This window comes from Sander lucioperca, chromosome 3 (assembly GCF_008315115.2).
Source record: "Sander lucioperca isolate FBNREF2018 chromosome 3, SLUC_FBN_1.2, whole genome shotgun sequence".
Taxonomy (NCBI): Eukaryota; Metazoa; Chordata; class Actinopteri; order Perciformes; family Percidae; genus Sander; species Sander lucioperca.
In genome coordinates, this window is record NC_050175.1 from 32,192,294 (window position 1) to 32,215,023 (window position 22,730).

At 41.8% G+C, this 22,730-nt stretch overlaps 1 protein-coding gene across 1 annotated transcript in view; it reads left to right on the forward strand.

Moving 5' to 3' along the window:
• The first annotated feature begins 14,844 nt into the window (after positions 1-14,844).
• minar1 (membrane integral NOTCH2 associated receptor 1) overlaps positions 14,845-22,730 on the forward strand; it is a 62,063-nt gene continuing 54,177 nt past the window's right edge. Inside the window, exons 1-2 of the mRNA XM_031287326.2 lie at positions 14,845-15,301; positions 18,369-19,281. Of these exons, the coding sequence (XP_031143186.2) occupies positions 18,430-19,281 (852 nt within the window). The 5' untranslated portion in view covers positions 14,845-15,301; positions 18,369-18,429. The remainder of the gene's footprint in view (positions 15,302-18,368; positions 19,282-22,730) is intronic.

Below are 22,730 nucleotides of genomic sequence, written 5' to 3' on the forward strand. Positions count from 1 at the left end.
TAAGCCCCTCAAAAAGCCAATTCATTTGGTGTAATAATAATAATTCCTTCAGTTCCAATAGGGCCTTCGCCGCTGTCGGCGCTCGGGCCCTAACTAGAACTGCAAGCAATTATGACGGGGCCCAAGCCACCCACGCCAGTCGCCCCCCACGCACTGGGGAGCGTGCGAAAGCGGAACCCGAAGGCAAACGTCGGTAAATATCGAGACCATATCATCGTACCAATATCTGCGGTACGTCACTGTTGCAAACGTAGCGGTCAACTGTTCACCTCCATGCATATACAGACTACCTTTAACAATTCTCTACAAAATACAAACTTCTTAATCCCCCTGACCGCAAGGAAAAGCAGAAAGAAATGAGAGAGTGACTGAGAGGGTGGAGTGGGAGAGGCAAGTGTGGTGGTTGAAGGAGCAGGGGAGGTGGTCACATTGTTGTAAATGGTGTCATAGGTGCTGATTTATGTTTTCCTCTGTGGGTGCTTCGTGGGAAATTAAGAATCAATGACACCAACATAACCAATCACACTATGACAGACGCTCCACTTAGCACCAACTGCAATGTTTAATTGCACGGTATCGGCGCCTATGAATGGTGTTGATTTTGGATTGAAAAAGTAAGAGAAAAGAGTTGAATTTGTCCACTGTGAAGGTTGTAGAAACTGTGTCAGGTAGGTTAAAAAGTTTGTTTATTGTAGAAAACCAGGGAAGCACGCGAAAGCAAAAACCAAAACGTAACGGTAGGAGGTAAACATCAGTAAATATTGAGAAGTGTGAGCTGCAAGGTCTGTGGTACATTCCCATTGCAAATATGCCATTAACATTGATTGAGTAAAAGGGCCAAAAGAGCCTCAGAGCAGCATGCTGAACGAGCATCAGAAGTTTCGTGTTGATTGCATTTACTTTGGCAGAGATATTTCTATTGCAAATTTCCCATTTAAATGCGTTCAGTTATTGGCCAAAACAAATAAACGTTGCTTATAGCGCCCCCTAAAGGCCGATCTTCACCAAATTTGGTACAGAGCATCGTAGTGGGATGTTGAACAATGTTATCAACTTTGCTGATAACATTTAATTTGGCCGAGATATGATATGATATGTGTGTGGTAGCTAGCTAGGAAAATTTGTTTGGTCGTAAAATGCGTATACTTTAACGTAGCAAAATTCTTTGAGTAACTTTTGGTCAGGCCCATCTGGAGATGCTATTTACCAGGTTTCGTGCTAATCCGTCGCACGGCCTAGGACGAGTTCGAAAAAGTTGGTTTTGCGCATTGCGCGATATTGCGAAAAAACTTTTGAGCAGAAATGGGCGTGGCCTATATCATGTGATTCAGCTTGATTCAAGGAAGACGAGGATGTAAGGATTTCTAATGTGCGATGTGTAATGTGGGAGTTAAAGGCAAAAAAACATTATAGCGCCACCTAGTGGTCCACATGTAATTTTTGGTAGGTGTGGTCCATGACCCATTGTCTAGCTACCCTGTAAATTTAAAATTGTTCACATTAGTGTCAGTGGTGAATCTAGACTTGGGTCCCATAGCCCACGCCCACTTTTACCCATCAGTACCCCACTCTACAGATGGCCTCAGGAGTGTCCCTAGATGGTACCCATCAAATTTTGTAAAAATCGATGAGCCGTTCATGAGATATAAACTTTTTGTACTTGTAGCGCCCCCTAGTGACCAATTTTCGTAAAACGTGTGGTTGACCTCCAGACAGTCATGCCAAAGAAGAATCTAAAGTTTGGCGTTGATAGCATTTATTTTGGCCGAGATATGGCAAAGTTGGTGTTTTAATAGTTAGCTACACAAATTTATTTGTGCGTAATGTGGGCAATTTTTATCCTATAAAAATTCTTTTATTAACTTTTTGCCAGGTCGGTCTGGAGATGCTACGGTCCAAGTTTCGTGCAGATCGGTCGCACGGTCTAGGAGGAGATTGAAAAAGTAGGTTTTTGATAAATCGCGATTTTTCACGCATAAAAGTCTAGGCGGAAATGGGCGTGGCCTATATCCCGTGATTCATTTTGATCCAGGGAACACGTGGATATATGGTTTTTAAATGTCCGAATGTCCGGAGTTATAGGGCCAAACGCGTTTTTTCTGTTATAGCGCCACCTAATGGTGGAAGTGGGTCAATTTTTGCGCCTGAGGTCCTTGCGGAGTTTCAGACCAGTCCTGAAAACGGCAACCCCGCACCATTAAAGGTTTGGCAAGCAGTTATGACGGGGCCCAAGCCACCCACGGCAGTCGCCCAGGGGAGCGCGCGAAAGCGGAACCCGAAGCCGGGCGGCGGGGAGGCAAACGTCGCTAAATATCGAGAGCCGCGACCCGCGACGTCTGTGGTATGTCGCCGTTGGAAACGTAGTGGTCAACAGTTCACCTCCATGCATATACGGACTACCTTTAAGAATTCTCTACAATAAACAAACTTCTTAACCCCCCTGACCGCAGGGTACAGCAGAGAAAAATGAGAGAGTGACCGAGAGGGTGGAGGCAGGTGTGGTTGTTGAAGGAGCAGGGGAGGTGGTCAAGTTGTTGCAAATGGCGTCATAGGCGCCGATTTATGTTTTCCTCCGTGGGTGCTTTGTGGAAAATTAAGCATCAATGCCACCGACATAACCAATCACACTATGACAGATGTTCCACTTATCACCAACTGCAATGTTTAATTGCACGGTATCGGCGCCTATGAATGGTGTTGATTTTGGATTGAAAAAGTGAGAGAAAAGAGTTGAATTTGTCCACTGTGAAGGTTGTAGAAAATTTGTCAGGTGGGTTAAGAAGTTTGTTTATTGTAAAAAACCAAAGGAGCACGCAAAAGTAAAAACCAAAATCTAACGGTAAGAGGCAAACATCAGTAAATATTGAGAAGTATGAGCTGCAAGGTCTGTGGTACATTTCCATTGCAAATATCCCATTAAAATTGAGTAAAAGGGCCAAAACTCGTCTACGTTGATTATAGCGCCCCCTAATGGCCAATCTTCGCCAAATTTGGTATAGAGCCTCAGAGCGGGGCATGCTAGTCCGGCTAAGGAAACCACAACGATCGACACGGACAAGACTCCTACTCACCAACGCCAGATGGATTGCACACTAAATGGATATTTATGTTACAAATACACACGGGACTGCAGCGTGATGATTATTACCGAAACCTAGCTGAACACACTCACTCATCCCAGACGGCAGCTAGCAGCTAACAGGGTATGTGAATTTCAACAATGGCTAAGTTGCTAAACGCATCTTGTTGTCATGTAAGGGCCCTGTTCATGTTGCACAGACATTTTAATAGCATTTTGAGTCTGTTAAGAGGCACAAAGGCACTCTTTAGCTTATGCCCCCATAACTGCAGTTTTAGCTAACGGGAGCTCTGGGCATTAGCTACAGAAGCTCCATGTTGCTAGCACCAATTCGGCTCGTGGTTTTTGCTATAGACAGTACTCAAAAAAGTATAGCGATCAAGATTAACGTAAAAATTGCCCGGAGTTCTCCTTTAAGCCTGTTGGGTGCTAACGCTAGCAGGGGGATAACACGGTGTAGGCAGCCCCGATTGTTTTCATTTTTTTTGCTACTGCCAGCACTCCAAATTTACAAACAACAGAGCTACGTGTTGAAATTGACCGGAATTCTCCTTTAAGCCTAGACGAAGCTTCATCAGGACCACAAGAAACTGCTCAGGAAGAGTAAGTATGGTTGATGATGCATTCCATTTTGTTGTCAGGTAAGTGAGGAGGGTGAAAAACACAGAGGCAGATGGTAAACCGGTGTAAAAATAAGTGTGCTTGTCATCATTTCAAATGAAATCGGACATGCTGCCAGACATTAGAGGATGACAATTTTTCGGGTCCCACAGTACGGGAGTCAATTTCACTGTTGGTAACGTGATAGGGACGGAATAGAGCATAGAAATCAATGGGAGCGGGCGGGAGCGGGACGGAGCCGGAGACTAAATAAAAAAATGACGCTGTGCCCAAAGATTGCGAGGCATTTTGTTTGAGAAGATCTCTGTTGTGTTGATAATGCAATGAATCAACTGTACTACCTAATGTGACCAGCAGAGGGAACCATCTAGTTATATGATCATGGTGTATGTTGGTAGGGAGAGAGACGAAGAAGAGTAGCTACAGGCTAGGTTTTGGTGATGATGTTGGTTCGTACATTAAAGTTTGAGCACAAGCTCATTGTGGATTAAAAACTAAGTCTCTTCTTTAAGACTCAAACAACACATCCATTAGGAATTACGTAATGAAATTGCCTAGGCCTGCAGGTAATGCATGTATAGTGTAGCCTAAATTTCCGAGGCAACCTCAGTGATTTGACCGTGATTAACCAAAGATGCTACAGGGCGGCAACAGAGTCTGATAAGTTTAGACAACATAGGGAACGAAACGGGAGTGAGACAGGATTCGGGAGTCTTTATCTTGTGATTTTGCAGGACAGGATTTTTTTGGGGGGGCAGTCACGTGATCGGGATATGACGGGAGTATTTTCGTGGGCTCAGGATGGGATGGGAGCGACAATTGATTCCTGTGTCACCCTCTACCAGACATACAGTATAATCTTTTAGGTGTTTTTCTTGAGATTCCAGTTTCTTCTCCAGTAAAGCCAGTTTTCTCTTCAATTCAGTGTTTTCATTTTGTAGCTGGTCAATGTCTGCCATTGACAGATCTGTACCCACCACAGCAGTGCATCCCTCTTCAAGTCATAAAAAAGTTATATATGCGGTAATAAAATCATGAAAAAGTCAGAGTATAGTATGGTAAAAAAAAAAAAGTCTAAAAAAGTCATAGCATACATTATCGAAAAAATCATAAAAAGTCATAGTATTATAGTATGTCGAAAAACGTCAGTATAGTATGTCGAAAAAAGTCAAAAGAGTCATAAGGCCTTGTTGATAAGGCTGACTGCAGAGGGGAAGAAACTGTTTTTATTGTGTGAGGTTTTGGTCCTGATGGACCGCAGCTTTCCTTTCCTTTTCCTTTTCCTCAGCGTCCTGGAGTACTATAGGTCCTGAAGTAGTATAGGTCCTGAAGGGACCGTAGATTGCAGCCAATCGCCTTCTTAGCAGAGCAGATTGTCTTTGGCAGGTTGAACTTCTTCAGCTGCCGCAGGAAGTACATCCTCTCTACTGTGCTTTTATGACGATAAGGGAGCTAATGTTCAGCTTCCACTTCAAGTCCTGGGAGATGATGGAGCTCAGTAAGCAAAAGGACTCCACAGTGTTGGGCCTCTGTTGGGCCTTCCCCACCTGATGGGAGATGTATGTGGTCCAGGTACGGTCAGCCGAAAGGTGCACACCAAGGAACTTAAAGCTCTACACTCTCTCTACCTTCTCCCCGTGAATGTAGAGGGCAGAGTGCTTGGTGCACTTGGATCTTCTGAAATCCACAATTACTTCCTTACTTACTTTTTGTTGTGTTTAAGTCCAGGTTATTGTGAGAACACCACTTTGTAAAATGCTGAATCTCCTCCCTGTAGGCTGACTCATTGTTGTCTGTTATCAATCATAAAGCACAACTAATATTTGTATAATAGACATTGTAGCATTAATATTGCGGAGCTGACGGAGAAGTGACCGGAGAGGTCCAAACTTTCTAGAACAAGATATTATGGGTATGTTGAACTTTCTTCATAGTACAGCTGATGGCATACTTCATAGTACACAGATTCTTTTTTTTTATTTTAGGTTTGGTAATATTGCATGAAAGTTAATGTATACATATGTTATTTCATACTGGAGGATTTGGCTGACACAACGGTGTGAACCTAGTGACAGACACAGAACTAACGCTCAGACTGAGCATATTTCTATTAACTCCACTACATGCAGAGATGTGACATCCTCATGTTAAATAATACAGTGAGTCAGTGTACTAGGTAATTAATATTTCTAGTGTCCAGCAGTTGGTGTAGTTACGTCATTCTAAGTGGAAACAAAGAACTGCATCGGTTACACAGAATTAACTTGGATATGACCGGAAGTAAGAATTTTTTCCTTCACAATAAAAGTGCTAAAATGAAAGAGCCTTGGAATGCACAATATAACATATGTGTTGGCTATCAATATAAGCAGTGCAATGATTATGGTGCTCACTGCTAAATAAATCAAGGGTAATTCCTGTTATGCAGCAACATTTCTGTCCCCATGAATTTCCTCATATTTTGTTTTACAATTTGTCAAATATTTCAAACAAATGGCTTAAATTTTCTTCTGTACATTTGCTCAATTTTAACATGTCCTCAGCACTTCTACAAGAACTATAAGCCATAAAATTACAAAATACTCGAAATATTCTTTAATTATTTTATAGGCCATCTATATAATTCAAAATGACAGTACACCACCTCAGAGAGTCACTGAGAAACATCCTGTTAGTAATGTTATTTTAGAGAAAATATGAAAATATTTAGATATATCATTTTAGATATAGCCTTAAAATAAAGATTTACTATTATAAGCCATATGGCTCTGCCCAAGTGTGAATCACCTAATCAACTTCCTCCACCACGCTTCAACACGCTTCATCTGCTGGGTCCATTTTTGGTTTGTAAGTTTGTACTGTCGCTTTTGGTTTGTGTGGCAATAGCGATTGGACCCAAATGCAACGAGTATGGATGGGCTTACAGGCAGGTAGCAGGCATAGCAGGCAGGAAACTGGTAGCAGGAAACAACATTTCAACAATGTTGAACTGACAAGAAACAAAGGAACTGGGCTGTTCTATATTGTAAAAGATCTATCCTCTAAGGTCGTCGCTAGTGGGTTTATCCCACGTGCACGTGGACAGCACTAAAAATAACTCATTTACGCCCACCAGCAGGGTGGGCGCACCTTGGTTGCACCAGCGTCTTGCCCTCCTGCTCTGCCGGCAAACCAGCTTCATGCTGCAGTTCGCTGCAGGAAAAGAGACAATATTTCCCCCGTATTGGCTTCTCGGAATTGGCTTCCTGTAAAATTCAAAATCAAATTTAAATCCTGCTTCTGACCCACAAATCAGAACACTGCACTCCTGGAATGCAGAATTACTTGTGGTTCCTAGAGTCTCCAAAAGTAGAATGGGAGCCAGAGCCTTCAGCTACCAAACACCTCTCCTATACAACCAGCTCCCAGTTTGGGTTCGGGAGGCAGACACCTTCTCCACATTTAAGCTTAAAACTATCCTCTTTGATTAAGCTTATAGTTAGGGCTGGCTCAGGTTTGTAGTCAGGGCTGGCTCAGGTTTGCCTTGGACCAGCTCTTAGTTATGCTGCTATAGGTTAAGGCTGCCAGGGGACTTCTTATGACACACTGAGCTCCTCTATCCTCCTCTCTCTCGCCATCTGTGTGCAGATGTCCCATTAATGCATGTTACTAACTTAGCTTCTTCCCCGGAGTCCGTATGCTTTCTTGCCTTGCAGATTTCTTTGGATTGTGATGGTACCAGATTGTGTTGCAGCTGCTGCCGTGATCCTGCTTGACACCCTGCTAAGGCCTGCACTATCACTGTTATTACTAGTCGTAGTTCTAGTTATGTATTTTATAAAACATGTATATGTATTGTTACTATAATGGCCACTTTTCAACATGTCATTCCATTATTAGGGGTCCAAGACCGAGTCTGCAAGAACCGGCAATAGCAAAGCTATGCTGTTCGCACAGCAGGGCTGTGGAACCCTATTGTTTTTCTACTGATTAATCTTCTTCTTCTTCATTATTCTTCTCCGCCTAAAACTCAGACATTCATTTTCAGGACTGGTCCGAAACTCCGCAAGGACCTCAGGCGCAACAATTCACCCACTTCCACCACTAGGTGGCGCTATAGCAGAAAAAACGTGTTTCGCCCTATAACTCCCACACCGTACAACGGACATTCAAAAACCATACATCCACGCGTTCCCTGGATCCAACTGAATCACGTGATATAGGCCACGCCCATTTCCGCCTAAACTTTTATGCGTGAAAAATCGCGATTTATCAAAAACTTTTTCGAACTCCTCCTAGACCGTGCAACCGATTGGCACGAAATTTTGCAGGTAGCATTTCCAGATTGGCCTGACAAAAAGTTAATGAAAAGAATTTTGATAGGATAAAAATTGTGCATATTACACACAAACAAATTTGTGTAGCTAACTATGAAAACACCAACTTTGCCATATCTCGGCCAAAATAAATGCCATCAACGCCAAACTTCAGAGACTCCTGAGGCCAACCCTTGAGTTGGGGTACTGAGGGGTCAAAGTGGGCATGGCCTATGGGACCCACGTCTAAATTTACTACTTACACTAACGTGAACAACTTTAAATTTACAGGGTAGATAGACAATGGGTCATGGACCACACCTACCAAGAATTACACATGTGGATCACTAGGTGGCGCTATAATGTTTTTTTGCCTTTAACTCCCACATTACACATCGCACATTAGAAAATCATACATCCACGTGTTCCTTGAATCAAGCTGAATCACATGATATAGGCCACGCCCATTTCCGCGTAAACTTTTTTTCCGCAATATTCCGCAATGCGCAAAACCAACTTTTTCGAACTCGTCCTAGGCCGTGCGACGGATCAGCATGAAACCTAGTAGGTAGCATCTCCAGATGGACCTGACCAAAAGTTACTCAAGGAATTTTGCTACATTAAAGTATGCACATTTGACGACCAAACAAAATTTCCTAGCTAGCTATCACACACGTATCGTATCATATCTTGACCAAATTAAATGTTATCAGCAAAGAACTTGAGATCATTGTTCAACATCCCACTACGATGCTCTGTACCAAATTTGATTGATTATCGGCTTTAAGCGGGCGCTATAAGCAACGTTTATTTGTTTTGGCCAATAACTCAATGCATTTTAATGGGAAATTTGCAATTGCAATATCTCTGCCACAGTAAATGCAATCAACACGAATCTTGTGATGCTCGTTCGGCATGCCGCTTTGAGGCTCCCTACCAAATTTGGCAAATATCGGCTATTAGGGGGCGCTATAATCAACGTAGATGAGTTTTGGCCCTTTTACTCAATGTTAATGACATATTTGCAATGGAAATGTACCACAGACCTTGCAGCTCACACTTCTCAATATTTACTGATGTTTGCCTCCTACCGTTAGGTTTTGGTTTTGGTTTTTGCTGTTGTGTGCTCCCCTGGTTTTTTACAATAAACAAACTTCTTAACCCACTTGACAAAGTTTCCACAACCTTCAGTGGATAAATGCAATTCTCTTCTCTCACTTTTTCAATCCAAAATCAACACCATTCATAGGCGCCGATACCGTGCAATTAAACATTGCATTTGGTGCTAAGTGGAGCATCTGTCATAGTGTGATTGGTTATGTCGGTGTTATTGATTCTTAATTTCCCACAAAGCACCCACGGAGGAAAACATAAATCGGCGCCTATGACGACATTTGCAACAACTTGACCACCTCCCCTGCTCCTTCAACCACCACACCTGCCTCCCCCCCTCCACCCTCTCGGTCACTCTCTCATTTCTCTCTGCTGTCTCCTGTGGTCAGGGGGGTTAAGAAGTTTGTTTATTGTAGAGCATTCTTAAAGGTAGTCTGTATATGCGTGGAGGTGAACTGTTGACCGCTACGTTTGCAACGGCGATATTTACCGACGTTTGCCTCCCCGCCGCCGGGCTTCAGGTTCCGCTTTCGCGTGCTCCCCGGGGGGTGGGGGCGACTGGCGTGGGTGGCTTGGGCCCCGTCATAACTGCTTGCAGTTCTAGTTATTATTATTATTATTATTATTATTATTATTATTATTATTATTTATTTTGTTAAGATTATTTTTTGGGCATTTTAGGCCTTTATTTATAGGACAGCTGAAGACATGAAAGGGGAGAGAGAGAGCTTTGGTTATATTTGCGAGCGACACCGTGGTGCCTCCGTAGATGGTGCGCCCGCTACGTTTGCGCATTATTCGTTACAGTATTCTCCGAATCACCAGGGGGCATACAAACAAAATAATCTGTGAATAAGCAAGCGGGTAGTAGAGAATAAGAGAGCGGAAAAGGAAAGCAGGCTGCCTGGCAACAGTAGTAAACACATCCATGATAGACACAGACGTATCGCCAAACATTACATTTGTCTACTCTAATTAGGGCCTGATCGCCGACAGCAGCGAAGGCCCTATTGAAACTGAAGGAATTATTATTATTAGGGCCCGAGCGCCGACAGCAGCGAAGGCCATATTAAAACTGAAGGAATTATTTTCCCGGCAAATGAATTGCCTTTTTGAGGGGCTTAACATACTCAAAAACTCATCGAAATTGGCGGTTGCATCAAGTCTAGTGAAAATGTACGTATTTTAAGGGTTTCGGGCATAGGTGCACAAAAATGGCTCGCTAGTGCCCCCTGCAAAACTTAAAAAGTTGAGCGGTTGAGTGGTACACATATGTAGCATGTCAAGACGTACAAAAAACGTTGCTGGAGCCATACCCTAAACCCAACAGGACAAAATTTTGGCCATTTCCACTTTGTACTTTAAATAATTCCTCCTAGAGATTTCATCCGATCAACTTCAAATTTGGTCTGTGCCATCTAAAGACGTTAAAGATGAAAAGTTATTAAAAAAAAAACTTTTCGTCATAGGGCATGGCCGTGGCGGGGCGGCCATTTTGAGTGTTTCGCCATTGAAACAGGAAGTGGGTGTAACTTGAGTGTACATTGTCCAATTGGCTCGAAACTTTTCATGATTCGTAAGACTCTAACTCTGAGGACATATAAAGACTGATATTTACTCAAAGTCATAGCGCCCCCTAGTGGCAACAGTAGAGTATGCCTAAAAGTCAAGGTGCTATACTTTAACAAACTCCTCCTAGAGATTTCATCAGATCGACTTCAAATTCGGTCTGTCATCTTAACCTGACCTTGACGATGAAAAGTTATTAAAAGCAAAACTTTTCGTCCAACGGTGTGGCAGTGTTTTAAGCATTTATCGATGAACAAAGAAGTTGTTGTAACTTTAGTGTACATTGTCATATCTGCCCGACATTTCTCAGGTTTGACAAGGGTCCAGGCCTGAGGACAGCTACAGGCCAAAATTTACTTTTGGTCATACAGGAAATCCGCCTTATATGACAAACGTCATCCGATTTACATGAAACTTATAATGTGTGGTCTACATGTGATGCTGAGCCGCCCCCTATACTTTAACCATGCCCATGTACTTAGGCCACACTCATGAAAGGGGCTTTAAATAAAATGTATTATTATTATTATTATTATTATTAATAAAGTGTGCGTCTCTTTCTGCTTGTGGTACTGGACGGACCCAGTGAGGCGAGATGAACTGCGCCTCGCCTGTAAAGTGGACGAGAGCAGGCGGCAGCAGCAGGGGGCGGTCACAAAAAGCCGCGGTAAAGTTGGACACTTTAGTCTCTGATTTCTAAATGTCACTATCAGGCACACAACATGTGTTCTGTGGAGAATAAGCCTTTAAATCAGACAAATAGCGATTAAAATCCCTCAGATTCAAAAACAATAAAAAGTTTATATAAAACATCATCATTTTGAGTCGATTCTGAACCAATCAGCTGAGAGACAGGCATTTCCCGACATGCCCTGGGTCCACCTGGGTCTTCCAGTCGGTGAAAAGCAACTGCGCTGCCTGCGTCTTAAACCTGCGGCCGCATTGATCTCGTGAGGTTATCGTTGCCCACGTGTGCATGACGTCAGAGCAAGTCGGGATCAAGTTGGACACAAATCTAACCAGCATGCAACGGCCGGTGATTGATTTTGCGTAGACCTGGCTCATTTCGAACGAGCCTATTGACTGTACCCTGCTCTGCCCTTATTCCACTAGTGAGGGCGGCACCTATGCTAAATACAACGGAAGTTACGTACTGTAACTCCAGATTATTTGAGCATAGGCGTAGCCCTTCAAACGCTGGCCTCACTGGCTCCATGAATGGCTGAAGAACAAGATGTTATTTTGGGAAGCTATTGTCCAGTCTCATTGCTATTTATACACAGGTGACTGAGGTGAGGCCCACCCAGCTGGTGGGCATGGATAAGTTCTTTTTTAGTGCTGCTCAAGTGCGCATGGGATGAACCCAGTAGCGACGGCCTTAGAGGGCTTCGCCTGTACTCATAATAGAACTCAACAGTCCCACAGCGGGTTCCGGAAGTAAAAATACAATGCAATTTCTCCATTGACAAATTGGAGTATAAGCCATAAAATTGTAACTGTCGATGGTAGACTTAAAACCAGCTACGACATGACTAAGCGATTGTATATGCTCATATAGAGGCCAAAAGTTCATGGGGCACCAACCTTGTTTTGAGATAAATGTCTTTTATTCGCGATGTCTTGGATAAGTACGCCATTACCCACAATCCTGAACAATCCCAGAGTGATGCTTCTGATTGGTGGAACTCATGCTGGTGAAGAGGGGGAGCTGCCTGCACGATCCGTCATGTGCATGCCCAAATTGATAATCCTTTTTTACGAGGATTGACGACACTGCACGAAACACGATCGGTTCCACGCTTCTGCGTTAGCCTCCACCGTGAAGCTAACATTAGTTTAGCTAACAGCTAATTCGGCTAACCGCTAGCTGACAGCTTGATTCAGTCTAAAATAATGTTAACTCAAACTAAACACTGGGTAAAGCAGGCTACAGCTGACGTAACAGCTGTTATATATTTTAACGGTTATTTTCAGGTTTTATTTTGAGTCTTTTAAATGTATTACATGCTGTCTCAGCTAGCGGTTAGCCAAATTAGCTGTTAGCTAAACTAACGTAGCTTCCTTTCTTCAGTGGTGCGCGGTGGTTTATGGGATGAGTAGTTCCTTCACTCGATAATGAAACTACAGTCTTACAGTACCTTTGACTTTTTTGGATTTTCTGTTTGTTTTTTCGAAATTATATGTTGTATGCTTATGAGTCACGTCGTAGCTGGTTAGGCATGGTCTAAAACTCTTTATGTACGGATTTTTCCAGACGTCAATGGGAGAAATGAATGGGAAATTTACTTCCGGAACCCAAGGTCTCTCGGAGGAGGGGCGGGACTGTTGAGCTCTATATCTGGAGTTACAGTATGTAACTTTTTTGTAGAGCTGGATCATGAGAGTGCTCAAAAGCGCATAAAGCAAACATGGAGCTCGGCTCTTCCGCATTGTTGGCCCATAACGCTGGTTGGCTCACGATGGGCATGCGCACTAGCAACAATTTGTTTGCATTATCGTAGCAACCGGTAGCAACATGCGCGTTCATGAGCTTCTCTGTCGTGTCTCTTACAAGTGGCGAACTCATGAACTCGCCGTTTTCATTGTCTAAAATATTCACTAACGTTAAACACTGTTTTCGTTGTTCACTATCGTTTACATACTTAGCTAAATAAACGATAGATGTATTTAGCTAGACAACCAAGGAGATTTAATAATTATGTTGTGCTACTAGCTAGCTACCTACTAACTAGCGCTAGCTAGCTGTTAGCCTGCAGTTTCGTGAACAAAGCTCATCCATGGCTTCAGCTCTCATCCACGTTACAAGCTTAACAGCATACAGCCCTCGGATGTATCATAAGAGAGAACCAAGGCGATGTAATCACTATGTCTGTAGTAACGTTATGTAGGCATATAGCTAGCTATGTATAGATCTTAATACAGCCATGCTAGCTACCCCTGATGTTAGCAACTAGCTAGCTAGCCGATAGCCCGCCAGTTTGGGAAACGCTAATGACGTTACATCCACGTAGCTAACAGGCTTTACAGCATAGCTACATACATCCCTGGGATGTATCATGACTTCATAAGATAATACCATGGACGTATTCATAGAACACATTGTGAATTACAACCATTAGCTATAATTATTACAGCTAGCTACATGAGCTAGGGAGAACAGTCATGTGAGCGGGCGGGCGCAGTCCCGCAGCTCTGCTCGCATCCACTATGCGCGTTCATCATGCCAAATTTAATAATTCTGGATTCGCTTCTAGTGAATGTTAAAAATGTTAAAAACGTAACGTTTTAAACAAGGACCCTTTCAGTGTTCGGGCTGGTAAGTTGATATACCCAGAAACAAATTATCCGCTGAAATATAGACGTTTCTTTCGCCATGCAAAGTCTATGTGAAAAGTCTTTCTGGGCCATGGGGTGCAGTACCACCATTATCCGCTAAGCCCATGGTGGCTTTTAGACTCGGCGCTCCTCCTGGGGGCTTGAGCTGGATCTAATCAGAGGGAATGGGAACCAGGCAGGTGATTGGTTGATGCAGGTGGGCTGGTAAGGCTAGAGGACATCTGGTGGATGGAAGGAAAATGGCAATGGTTGTTCAACTCATTTAGCAGCTGGCTGGCTAGTTAGCTATCTTGCTAATTCCACCATGCATCCTGTTAAAAGAAGACAGTTCACCCTATGCCTGTTTTTAAGATGCTATACGTCATTCACTGTAAATATTTGATTCATATTAAATTCACATACTGTAAGTTTTATAATTCAGAAGCAATTCTTAACATATGAAATGTTTATTTCTATTGCACTGAGAAAAAAGTGAATGTATCTGGGCGCTGTAAGTAACTGAGAACCAGTCACCCTGAGAATGTTCACTTTTTTGGGGGTAAACATGTTTATTGGTAATGAAAGTCATTTTAATAATGCTTGTTTTATTGTTCTCCCCAGCACAACAAATTTATTTAAGGGATTTTAATAAACATACCTAACCTAAATTCTATGCATTGATTGGTTTGATGTTAGAAGACAGATCCACACACACACACACACACACACACACACACACACACACACACACACACACACACACACACACACACACACACACACACACACACACACACACACTTTCTAGGCTTCTATTTTGAAAGCGGAAACCGGTAGCATAGTGTTTATTGTTTTTAGTTTGACGCTGGTTATTTTTCAGCACAGCATGCAGTTTCAATTCCCGGACAGCTCTTTACCACAGCATCACAGAAGGGAGGGGAAAACGTCGGACAATTGAGACAGACAGCTTGCGGTGACTAAGGAGCTCAGGCGGAAGGATCTGTGGTTAACATCAAAACCAACAGAGCCAGTAGGCAAAATACTATGTTATCATTATTTACCTGTGCGGGTGCATGTTAGCTGGACTGTGCGTTTTGTTTATTTTAGATTTTTCTATACTGATGCTTGGATAGGTTCAAGTTCGTCTCTGTAAACCCTGATTATAGGTGCTTGTGTCGAGATCCAGAGCGAATGATGCTTGATTACTCTGATTTTTTTTCTTTTTTGTTGGATCTCCGATGATCTCGAGACATGCAGTTCTACAACGAACTGATCAGACGAATCTCCGCTCTGTTCCCAACAACTCAGGGTAAGTGACGGCCAGCTAATATAACTGAAATAAGGCTGAAATCTTTCTGTGTACGCACCTACTCTGCAGCCTACAGCTGCTTTTACTGTCGAAATGCAGGTGGACTCAATGAAAACTGGTTACAAAGAGCAGGATACATTTCTGCTAGGTTTGACGTCGATAACAGTCCTCGTTTTGACTAGCTATGTGCAGAGACGTCTGGGGCACCGGTTTAAGTGAAAAAAGGTGACTTTTTAAGACCTTTTTATTATCATATTTAACGAGGCCTAACGTTACAATTATTTATAGGCAAACGTTACATGTTTTTACTTACACTTATATCCCATTTTTGTCAGTAGGCCTATGTCGTTTCTTAAAAAGTTATTTTCACACAAGTGGATCTCTTGTTTGCCTCTCTAGCTTTGGCAGCACAAACAGCCTTCAGCCTTTTCTTTAACTGGTTCATACTTCATTAACTTCAACCTTAGACCAGATGAGCTCTGTAGTAATGATTGGCTGCAGTGAGCTTTATAAAAGAGAGGACCTGTGCTAAGAACACACCACCAAGCTGTTATTCGCAGAGGTTCTGTGATTGTGTGAGGTACACAATCACAGAACCTCTGCGAATAACAGTTGCTTACTTAACTTAGCTTTATGCCGAATTACATTTATAACATTGTGCAAAAGGACTGACGAAGACCTCAGATTTAAAATTCATAAGATTTTTGGTGATGGAAAGTTCTATTGCTTGTATCAGTTGGAGGAAAAGTTGATTAGAATAAAATCTGTTTTACTACTGTGAGTCTGTTCAGCTTTACAGATTTCACACATAGGCCTAGCTAATGAACAAATCCAGATATAATCCATCTCAGATCACATACATTATCTCTGACTATGGCACTAGCAAAACAGACGAACAGAGTGGCTGAAACGTAACTAACATAAGTATTGTCAACAATCTGACGCTGAGTTAAGGAAGAACCGGGTATATGAAGCGGAGGTTGATTGTGGCTGATGACATGCATCTTCACTCCTAGACAGACAAGACAGGAACAGAGAGTACACAGCTACTGAGAGGGAGCGGGCCTCACACCAACTCAGGTTTGGTCAAAATAAATCCTTAAAGCTTTAGTGCGTAACGTTTTTATATTAATAAACGTCTGTTACATTCAAGCCATCGCCAAATGAGTTAATACAAAGCTAATTAAGAGTATCTGCTCCACCACATTCTCTCTGTATTTCTCAGTATGGCTATGTCCAGAAAATTGTGTTGTCCGGTGACTTTCCTGCGCAGAAAATCGAGCAAAGATAATTACCTCTTCTGAAGAGTCCATGTTTTTTTAATCCTCTGTGTGCTCCTTGGCTATTGGCAACTGCGTGGAGGAGGGGTGGGGGTGGTGTGTGGAAGAAGGCTTGTATCACGTGGATGTGCAGACAGTTTTGTTGTCATTACTTAGAATTCCTCATCGGGAGACAGAAACTACGCACTATAGCTTTAATTCACAGAGTAAGATGTAAAAATACGCTGGCTCCACACTTCTGAGGCAGACCATTAAATTAGCTAAATAAAATCGCTCAACTCTACTATTTTGGTCTAATAAACCATAGATTCACTGTGTTCCGGCTGTGACATGGCCATCAGAGCTAATCACAGATCTAAGCAATGCTTGTGATTCCACCAGATGTGCCACAGCGTGTTTCAGAAGTGCCTCTCTGCTCTGCTCCTGAGAGCAAACACTATCATTACCTGGCTGGATGTCACCAATTAAGGCAGGTCAGGAAAACGTGGATGCTGCTCTGCAGGGCGCTCGATTTGAACGTGTTAACTAGGGGTGCATGATTCAGAAAATGTCACGATTCAATATCGAATTTTAGGCTGACGATTCGATTCAAAATCGATTTTCGATTAAAAAATGATTCTCGATTAAAAAACGATTCACAGTATGTAAATGTAGTTACTTTTCCCATGTGATTGCAGTAGACATACAATTTAAAAGAAAAAAAAACACAACAAATTAAATATAGTTTGATATTTCTTTATATGTCTTCATACAAAAATAAAAACTTTTGCAACTAAAAACTGCAAAGTGCCAAGCTTTGGCAAGCTTTCAATACATTTAATTCAAGTATAAAATAAAATTGTTAACTAAAAAGAGCTTTTCGTTCAGAGTTCGGTGGGAGTTTAGAGCATTGAAAGAGTGCATTGGTTGACTGGCATGTTAGGTACTTTAGGTTGTTGTTTGTCCACGTCTTTAATGTTAATCTCTGGGTGATGGTGTACCATGTGAGTTCTCAAGTTTGAGGTGTTTCCAAAATACTTAACTTTCGCTTTGTAAAGCCTGCATATAGCATGATTCCTATCAAGTTCCGTCTTCCCCTCAAGGTTATAAAAGCCGAAATGTGCCCAAAATCTCGCCTTCAATGAGGATGGAGCAGGTTGAATAATTCTTTCTGTGAGGTTTGCCATTGTTTGCGCCGACTAAACTACGTCTGCTGCACTCGTTCTTCTTTTGATTATAACAAGTGCCCAGGCGTCAGTGTGAATTCGTCGTAGCGCCATCTATGGGAATGGTGAGCAGCTAAACTCATTTCAGGACAATAGTATAGATGCCATTACAAAATGGAAAAAAAAAAAAAAAAAAAAATAATAAAAATAAATAAATATGAATCAATTTTTGGAATTCTATGAATCAATTTTGAATCGGTAGAGCTTGAATCGCGATACGAATGTGAATCAACTTTTTTGCACACCCCTAGTGTTAACAGTGGTGGCTGTGAGAGGCAGGGGCTTGTGCGGTCTTGCAGAATTATAACTGAAAATGCAGTTGTTGGGCATTACAACACACTTTTAATTGAGAATTGATGCCATTGGCCACATTTAAAAGGGTAGGTGCTTGACCACCACCTGGGGTCTTTTTGTGCAAGGTCTTGACTATGTGTAATAAAATCAGTAAACTATGTATCATTTTGAATTTGACTTTGTAAGTGAGCATCTCTGATTTTGTAATGCTTTATTTGTCTACTGTTGGGGCAAAATAACCCAATGCAAGCCAAGCATTGAATAAACATTTAGATATGTGATTTCCAGGTGCCAAGCTTCTCCCAAGGTAGGACCTCTTCTGTAGGCCTGTTCCTGCCTCCCAGCAGCCATGGAACCCCTCCCTGAGTACTCTATGTTCATGGTCCGCATCCTGGATGAGCTGGACGCCAAGCACAACATCATTTCCTACCAGGACCTGTGCAAGTCCCTGTGCACTCGCTTCGACCTAGTGCAACTGGTCAAGCTCCGCAGCCTGCTCTTTTACACGGCATGCCTGGATCCAGCCTTTCCAGCCACCCTCTTCAAGGACAAGATGCGCTGCTCCATGGAGGACCCGCAATCCAAGAAGCTCATGGTGGCAGCAGACATTGTCACCATGTTCAACTTGATCCAGATGAATGGAGGCATAGCCAAAGACAAGCTCCCCATAGTGCATAGAGCCAAGTTCCACAAGAACCAGTCGGTGGAGCTGTGCAGTTCTGACAGTAATGACCATACATTTCAGGACTGTGAAAGAGGGCTTAGTTATGAGCACATGGCTCACCCCAGGGATGATCATCATCACCACCACCACCACCACCATCATCACCGCCCGAAGCAGCACCCTGCAGCTCAGAGCGCCCCTCCCTGTCCTAAAACATCTGAGTGCAACAACTGCCAGAAGTTTATTCCAACCTCGGACCCTAACTTTCTTCTGGGAGTCAGCAAGGACCTGAAATGTACAGCAGGCTCTCTGGACAAGCTGCACCATCTGCCCCAGTACTCCAGTGGTAGTCCACAATCTCCATCCTGTGAAATGCAGAGCACCTACTTTCCCATGGACATTGACAGCGAGTCCAACACCGACCAGGAGTCCCTGCAGCCCCTCAGCCATCCAGAGACCTTCTCTGTTCACTCTTGCATCCAAAAGAGGAACATATTTAAGGAGGACTTCCACAACTTTGTGTCCTTCTCACCACAGGTTTGTGTTTTTATTTTTATTTTTACTAGTACAGTGCCCGTTAAAATCATTTGAAACAGGTGAAACTGGTTACGTTGAAGATTCAGAGTTTACTCACAAAATATCACAATTAAAATGTGAAATAATTAAAAAATAATAATAATAAAACAGACATTTGCCTCATGGACTCATGACACCACCCATCAGGCCCGTTGAGAGCCAATCAGCAAAAATATGCGTTAATCAACCACTAGAACCGGACTGAGTACAGAGATGAACTCAGCCGGTGCAGGCAATATGAGTGTGTGTGGGTGTGTGTGCTTGAGTGAGAGGAGGGGGGAAGAAAAGTTGGAAAGCAAAATTAAAGAGTTTTTGTTTTTACTACATTTTTGTGCAAGGAACCTATTGTTTTTGTAAGTTTTATTTTTCTGCTGCGCAATCACATTTTTGAAGGGCTTGAGATGCTCGAAAACTTTGCACATGTCAGACCTGGCGAAAGTTGCAAAGTTCTGCAGTGACAAGGCTCGGGTGTGGCCAGTGGGCTCCATAGCACCCACTGGGGGTGCGTGGCAAATTTTACAGAGGAAGCCTGTGAGCTTAGTATGGAGATCATATTGCTTTATGGTTACATAATGACTGTTGAAACGAATTCCGGAAGTCGAAATGTAATTCGAAGAGTATCACATAACAATTGACACTAATCAAATGCTGAAATTACTATTCAAATATGTATTTTTTATAAATGTGTTGGCCAGCGTTTGCAAATCTCACCCTTCTCATGCCTATGCACATTTAAAAACGAAATGCTTTTGCCACGTCACTTCTGATGATCAATAAAGTTAGCGGGAGTGAGTAACACAAGATTCAAGATTCCTTTATTTGTCATTTTTATACACCAGCACCAGAAGTCAACCCCAAGGCATTGCCATATCTTAGGGCACGGAGCTAACTTTACGGTAGAAAGATTGAGTAACGTTAGTAGTACTGTTTTAACATGAATTTATAATTGACATCCACCAAGTCAAAATGTTTTTGTTGTCATTAATTAGCTCGTTCTTGTTTCTTAACTAACGGCTTAACGTTAACGTAATAGGACCTCAGCTGGGAGGTTCATGTAGACAGCTAATGTTAATCCAGCTGTCAGACGTCTGTATTCTTATTTATGGGACATGTGCAAGAAACAAGTTGCTTATAAACCACTAAAAAAGTAGTGATACTAGTTGTAGTAATTAGAGATGCACCGATTACAATTTTTTAGGCCGATTCCGATTTACCAATTTTAGCTGATTCAGATTTCATTTTTTCTAACCACTTTACAGCACACACAAATATGTATTTTCTATCTTTTTAGTATATAGAATAGAACATTTTACATTTTGCATAGAACATATTTTGAATAGATAATCAATCGCTGTAAAATAGAACTATATAAATTACCCCTGGTGTGAGAAATTCACACACATCTAAAGTGCAATGTTATGGAAGTACCATTTCCTTCTTTTCACATCCAATATCCCACTAAAAAAAATTGATATTTAGCAAACTAAACTTCTGTAAGTATGAAAACAGGGGAAACAGGTAATGGCAATAAAATAATATATAAATAACAAATAAAAATAAAATAAATATAGCCTTGCAGTATAAAGATATTTCTCAAAACACACACACACACAGGCCTGTTTGAATGTCAACAGTAACATTACCTGAAAACAGCATGTAGTTCCTTTTTTAGCAAGTTTGCTTAATTTGTCATTGTGCATAAATATGAACGTTGCTGTCAACGGGCTTATCTGCTAACGTTAGCTACCGACGGTTACCTCGGAACAATCCACCAAATAGACGGAACCCTAGGTGCGTTACCTGAAACAGATGATTTAACGTCACCCAGGGACGTCGTTAGGCCTATTTTAGGGGTGCTGAAGCTACCCCAAAATGTTCCTAAGCCCCCCCCAAATAATAATAATAAAAATAATAATTAGATTTTTATTTTTTGTTACAGTGCACTCTGTATCACTCACTATGTGGAATCAATCTTCCTTCACCATTCATCTGTTTGTGTCGTCGTGCACTGCAGTCTGTTTTATTTTTATTTCACGAACTGTCAACTGGTCGAAATGGCAGTGTTTTAGAGAGAGGCTTACGAGTGGCCGCTTGCACGTTAACGGTATGTGGACGAGCGAGGTAGAGAGTTACTGAAGAGAGAGAGAGCCAGGCAGCATTAAAACAAAGCAGTAAATCAGAGAAATAAAATGTTGTTTTCGCCGATTTATCACTCAAAATGCAACTGTAGCAAGTATCTCACTATCATTAATGTTATCCAAATTCTATATTAGAAACAACAAATAATAGGCTATATCCAGCTACAAAAAAGCCGGAAAGTCGAAAGTTAGACAGAAGTACAAAGAGTCAATGGCTATGAAGCTGATACACCGTCTTGTCTCTTCTCATTGGTTTAAACTGGTAGCTTTCAGAATGCTGAAGACCGCTGTGTTGCAAGTAGCTGCAGGATTTATCTTGTCTCGTCGCAAATCTTTGGTCTGGACTTGCTACCGCACACACAGTGAGTGATACAGAGTGAAATTGTAAGTTGTTAATGACTTTTACTTGCTTCACTTCAGCTACATTTACTTGAGGTAAAGATAAAGGAATATTTTAGTTGGCTATAGAAAACAATAGTCTAGCTAGTGTAAACGAGTGAAATATAAGAAATAGCTCGCCTAGTAAGGTATCCGAAGCTCTCTATTCTTTACCATTAATATAGTCTGCTTTCTCTATAGTATTAAAACCAATATCAGTCCCTAAATATCATAGTGTCACTGTTAATGCTATTGTACCAATATATCCTTCAATTCATTGAACAAATGGATACTGGAAGATATTGAGAGAGAGAGAGAGAGAGAGAGACATAGCCTAAACTAAATTATTTTATGATTTTTATTATATATGCTTGATTCTGACCAACTTAACTTTCTGCATTCCTTTGCTGTAATAAATTAAACGTAGAGTAGTATGTAGATGTTGCCTAAATGTAGACTAGGCTATATATGAGCATACATAAATACATACATACATACATACATACATACATACATACATACATACATACATACTAGAACTTTTATTCATCTCGCCATCAGGTTATTAAATTCAGACATACTTTAAATCCTTGTCCCCCATATTGCAACGAGCTAGTTCAGCGTATCATGCCTGACTGGAGTAGTGTGTTTTTCTTTAGGAGAGGGAAGGGCAGACAGCATGTTCAGTGCAGACAGTGCACGTCATTTGGGCTGCCTTGTTGAGTGCAGCGGCGCTGAGAACATTATATTTCACATAATTTAAGCTCTTTTTTAAAAAATGAAATAGGATTAGTCCAACGGATCGTTCGGTTTGTAATGCACACCTAACCGAAAGCCTCGTACCGAACGGTTCAATACGAATATGTGTATCGTTACACCCCTAGTAATTAAATA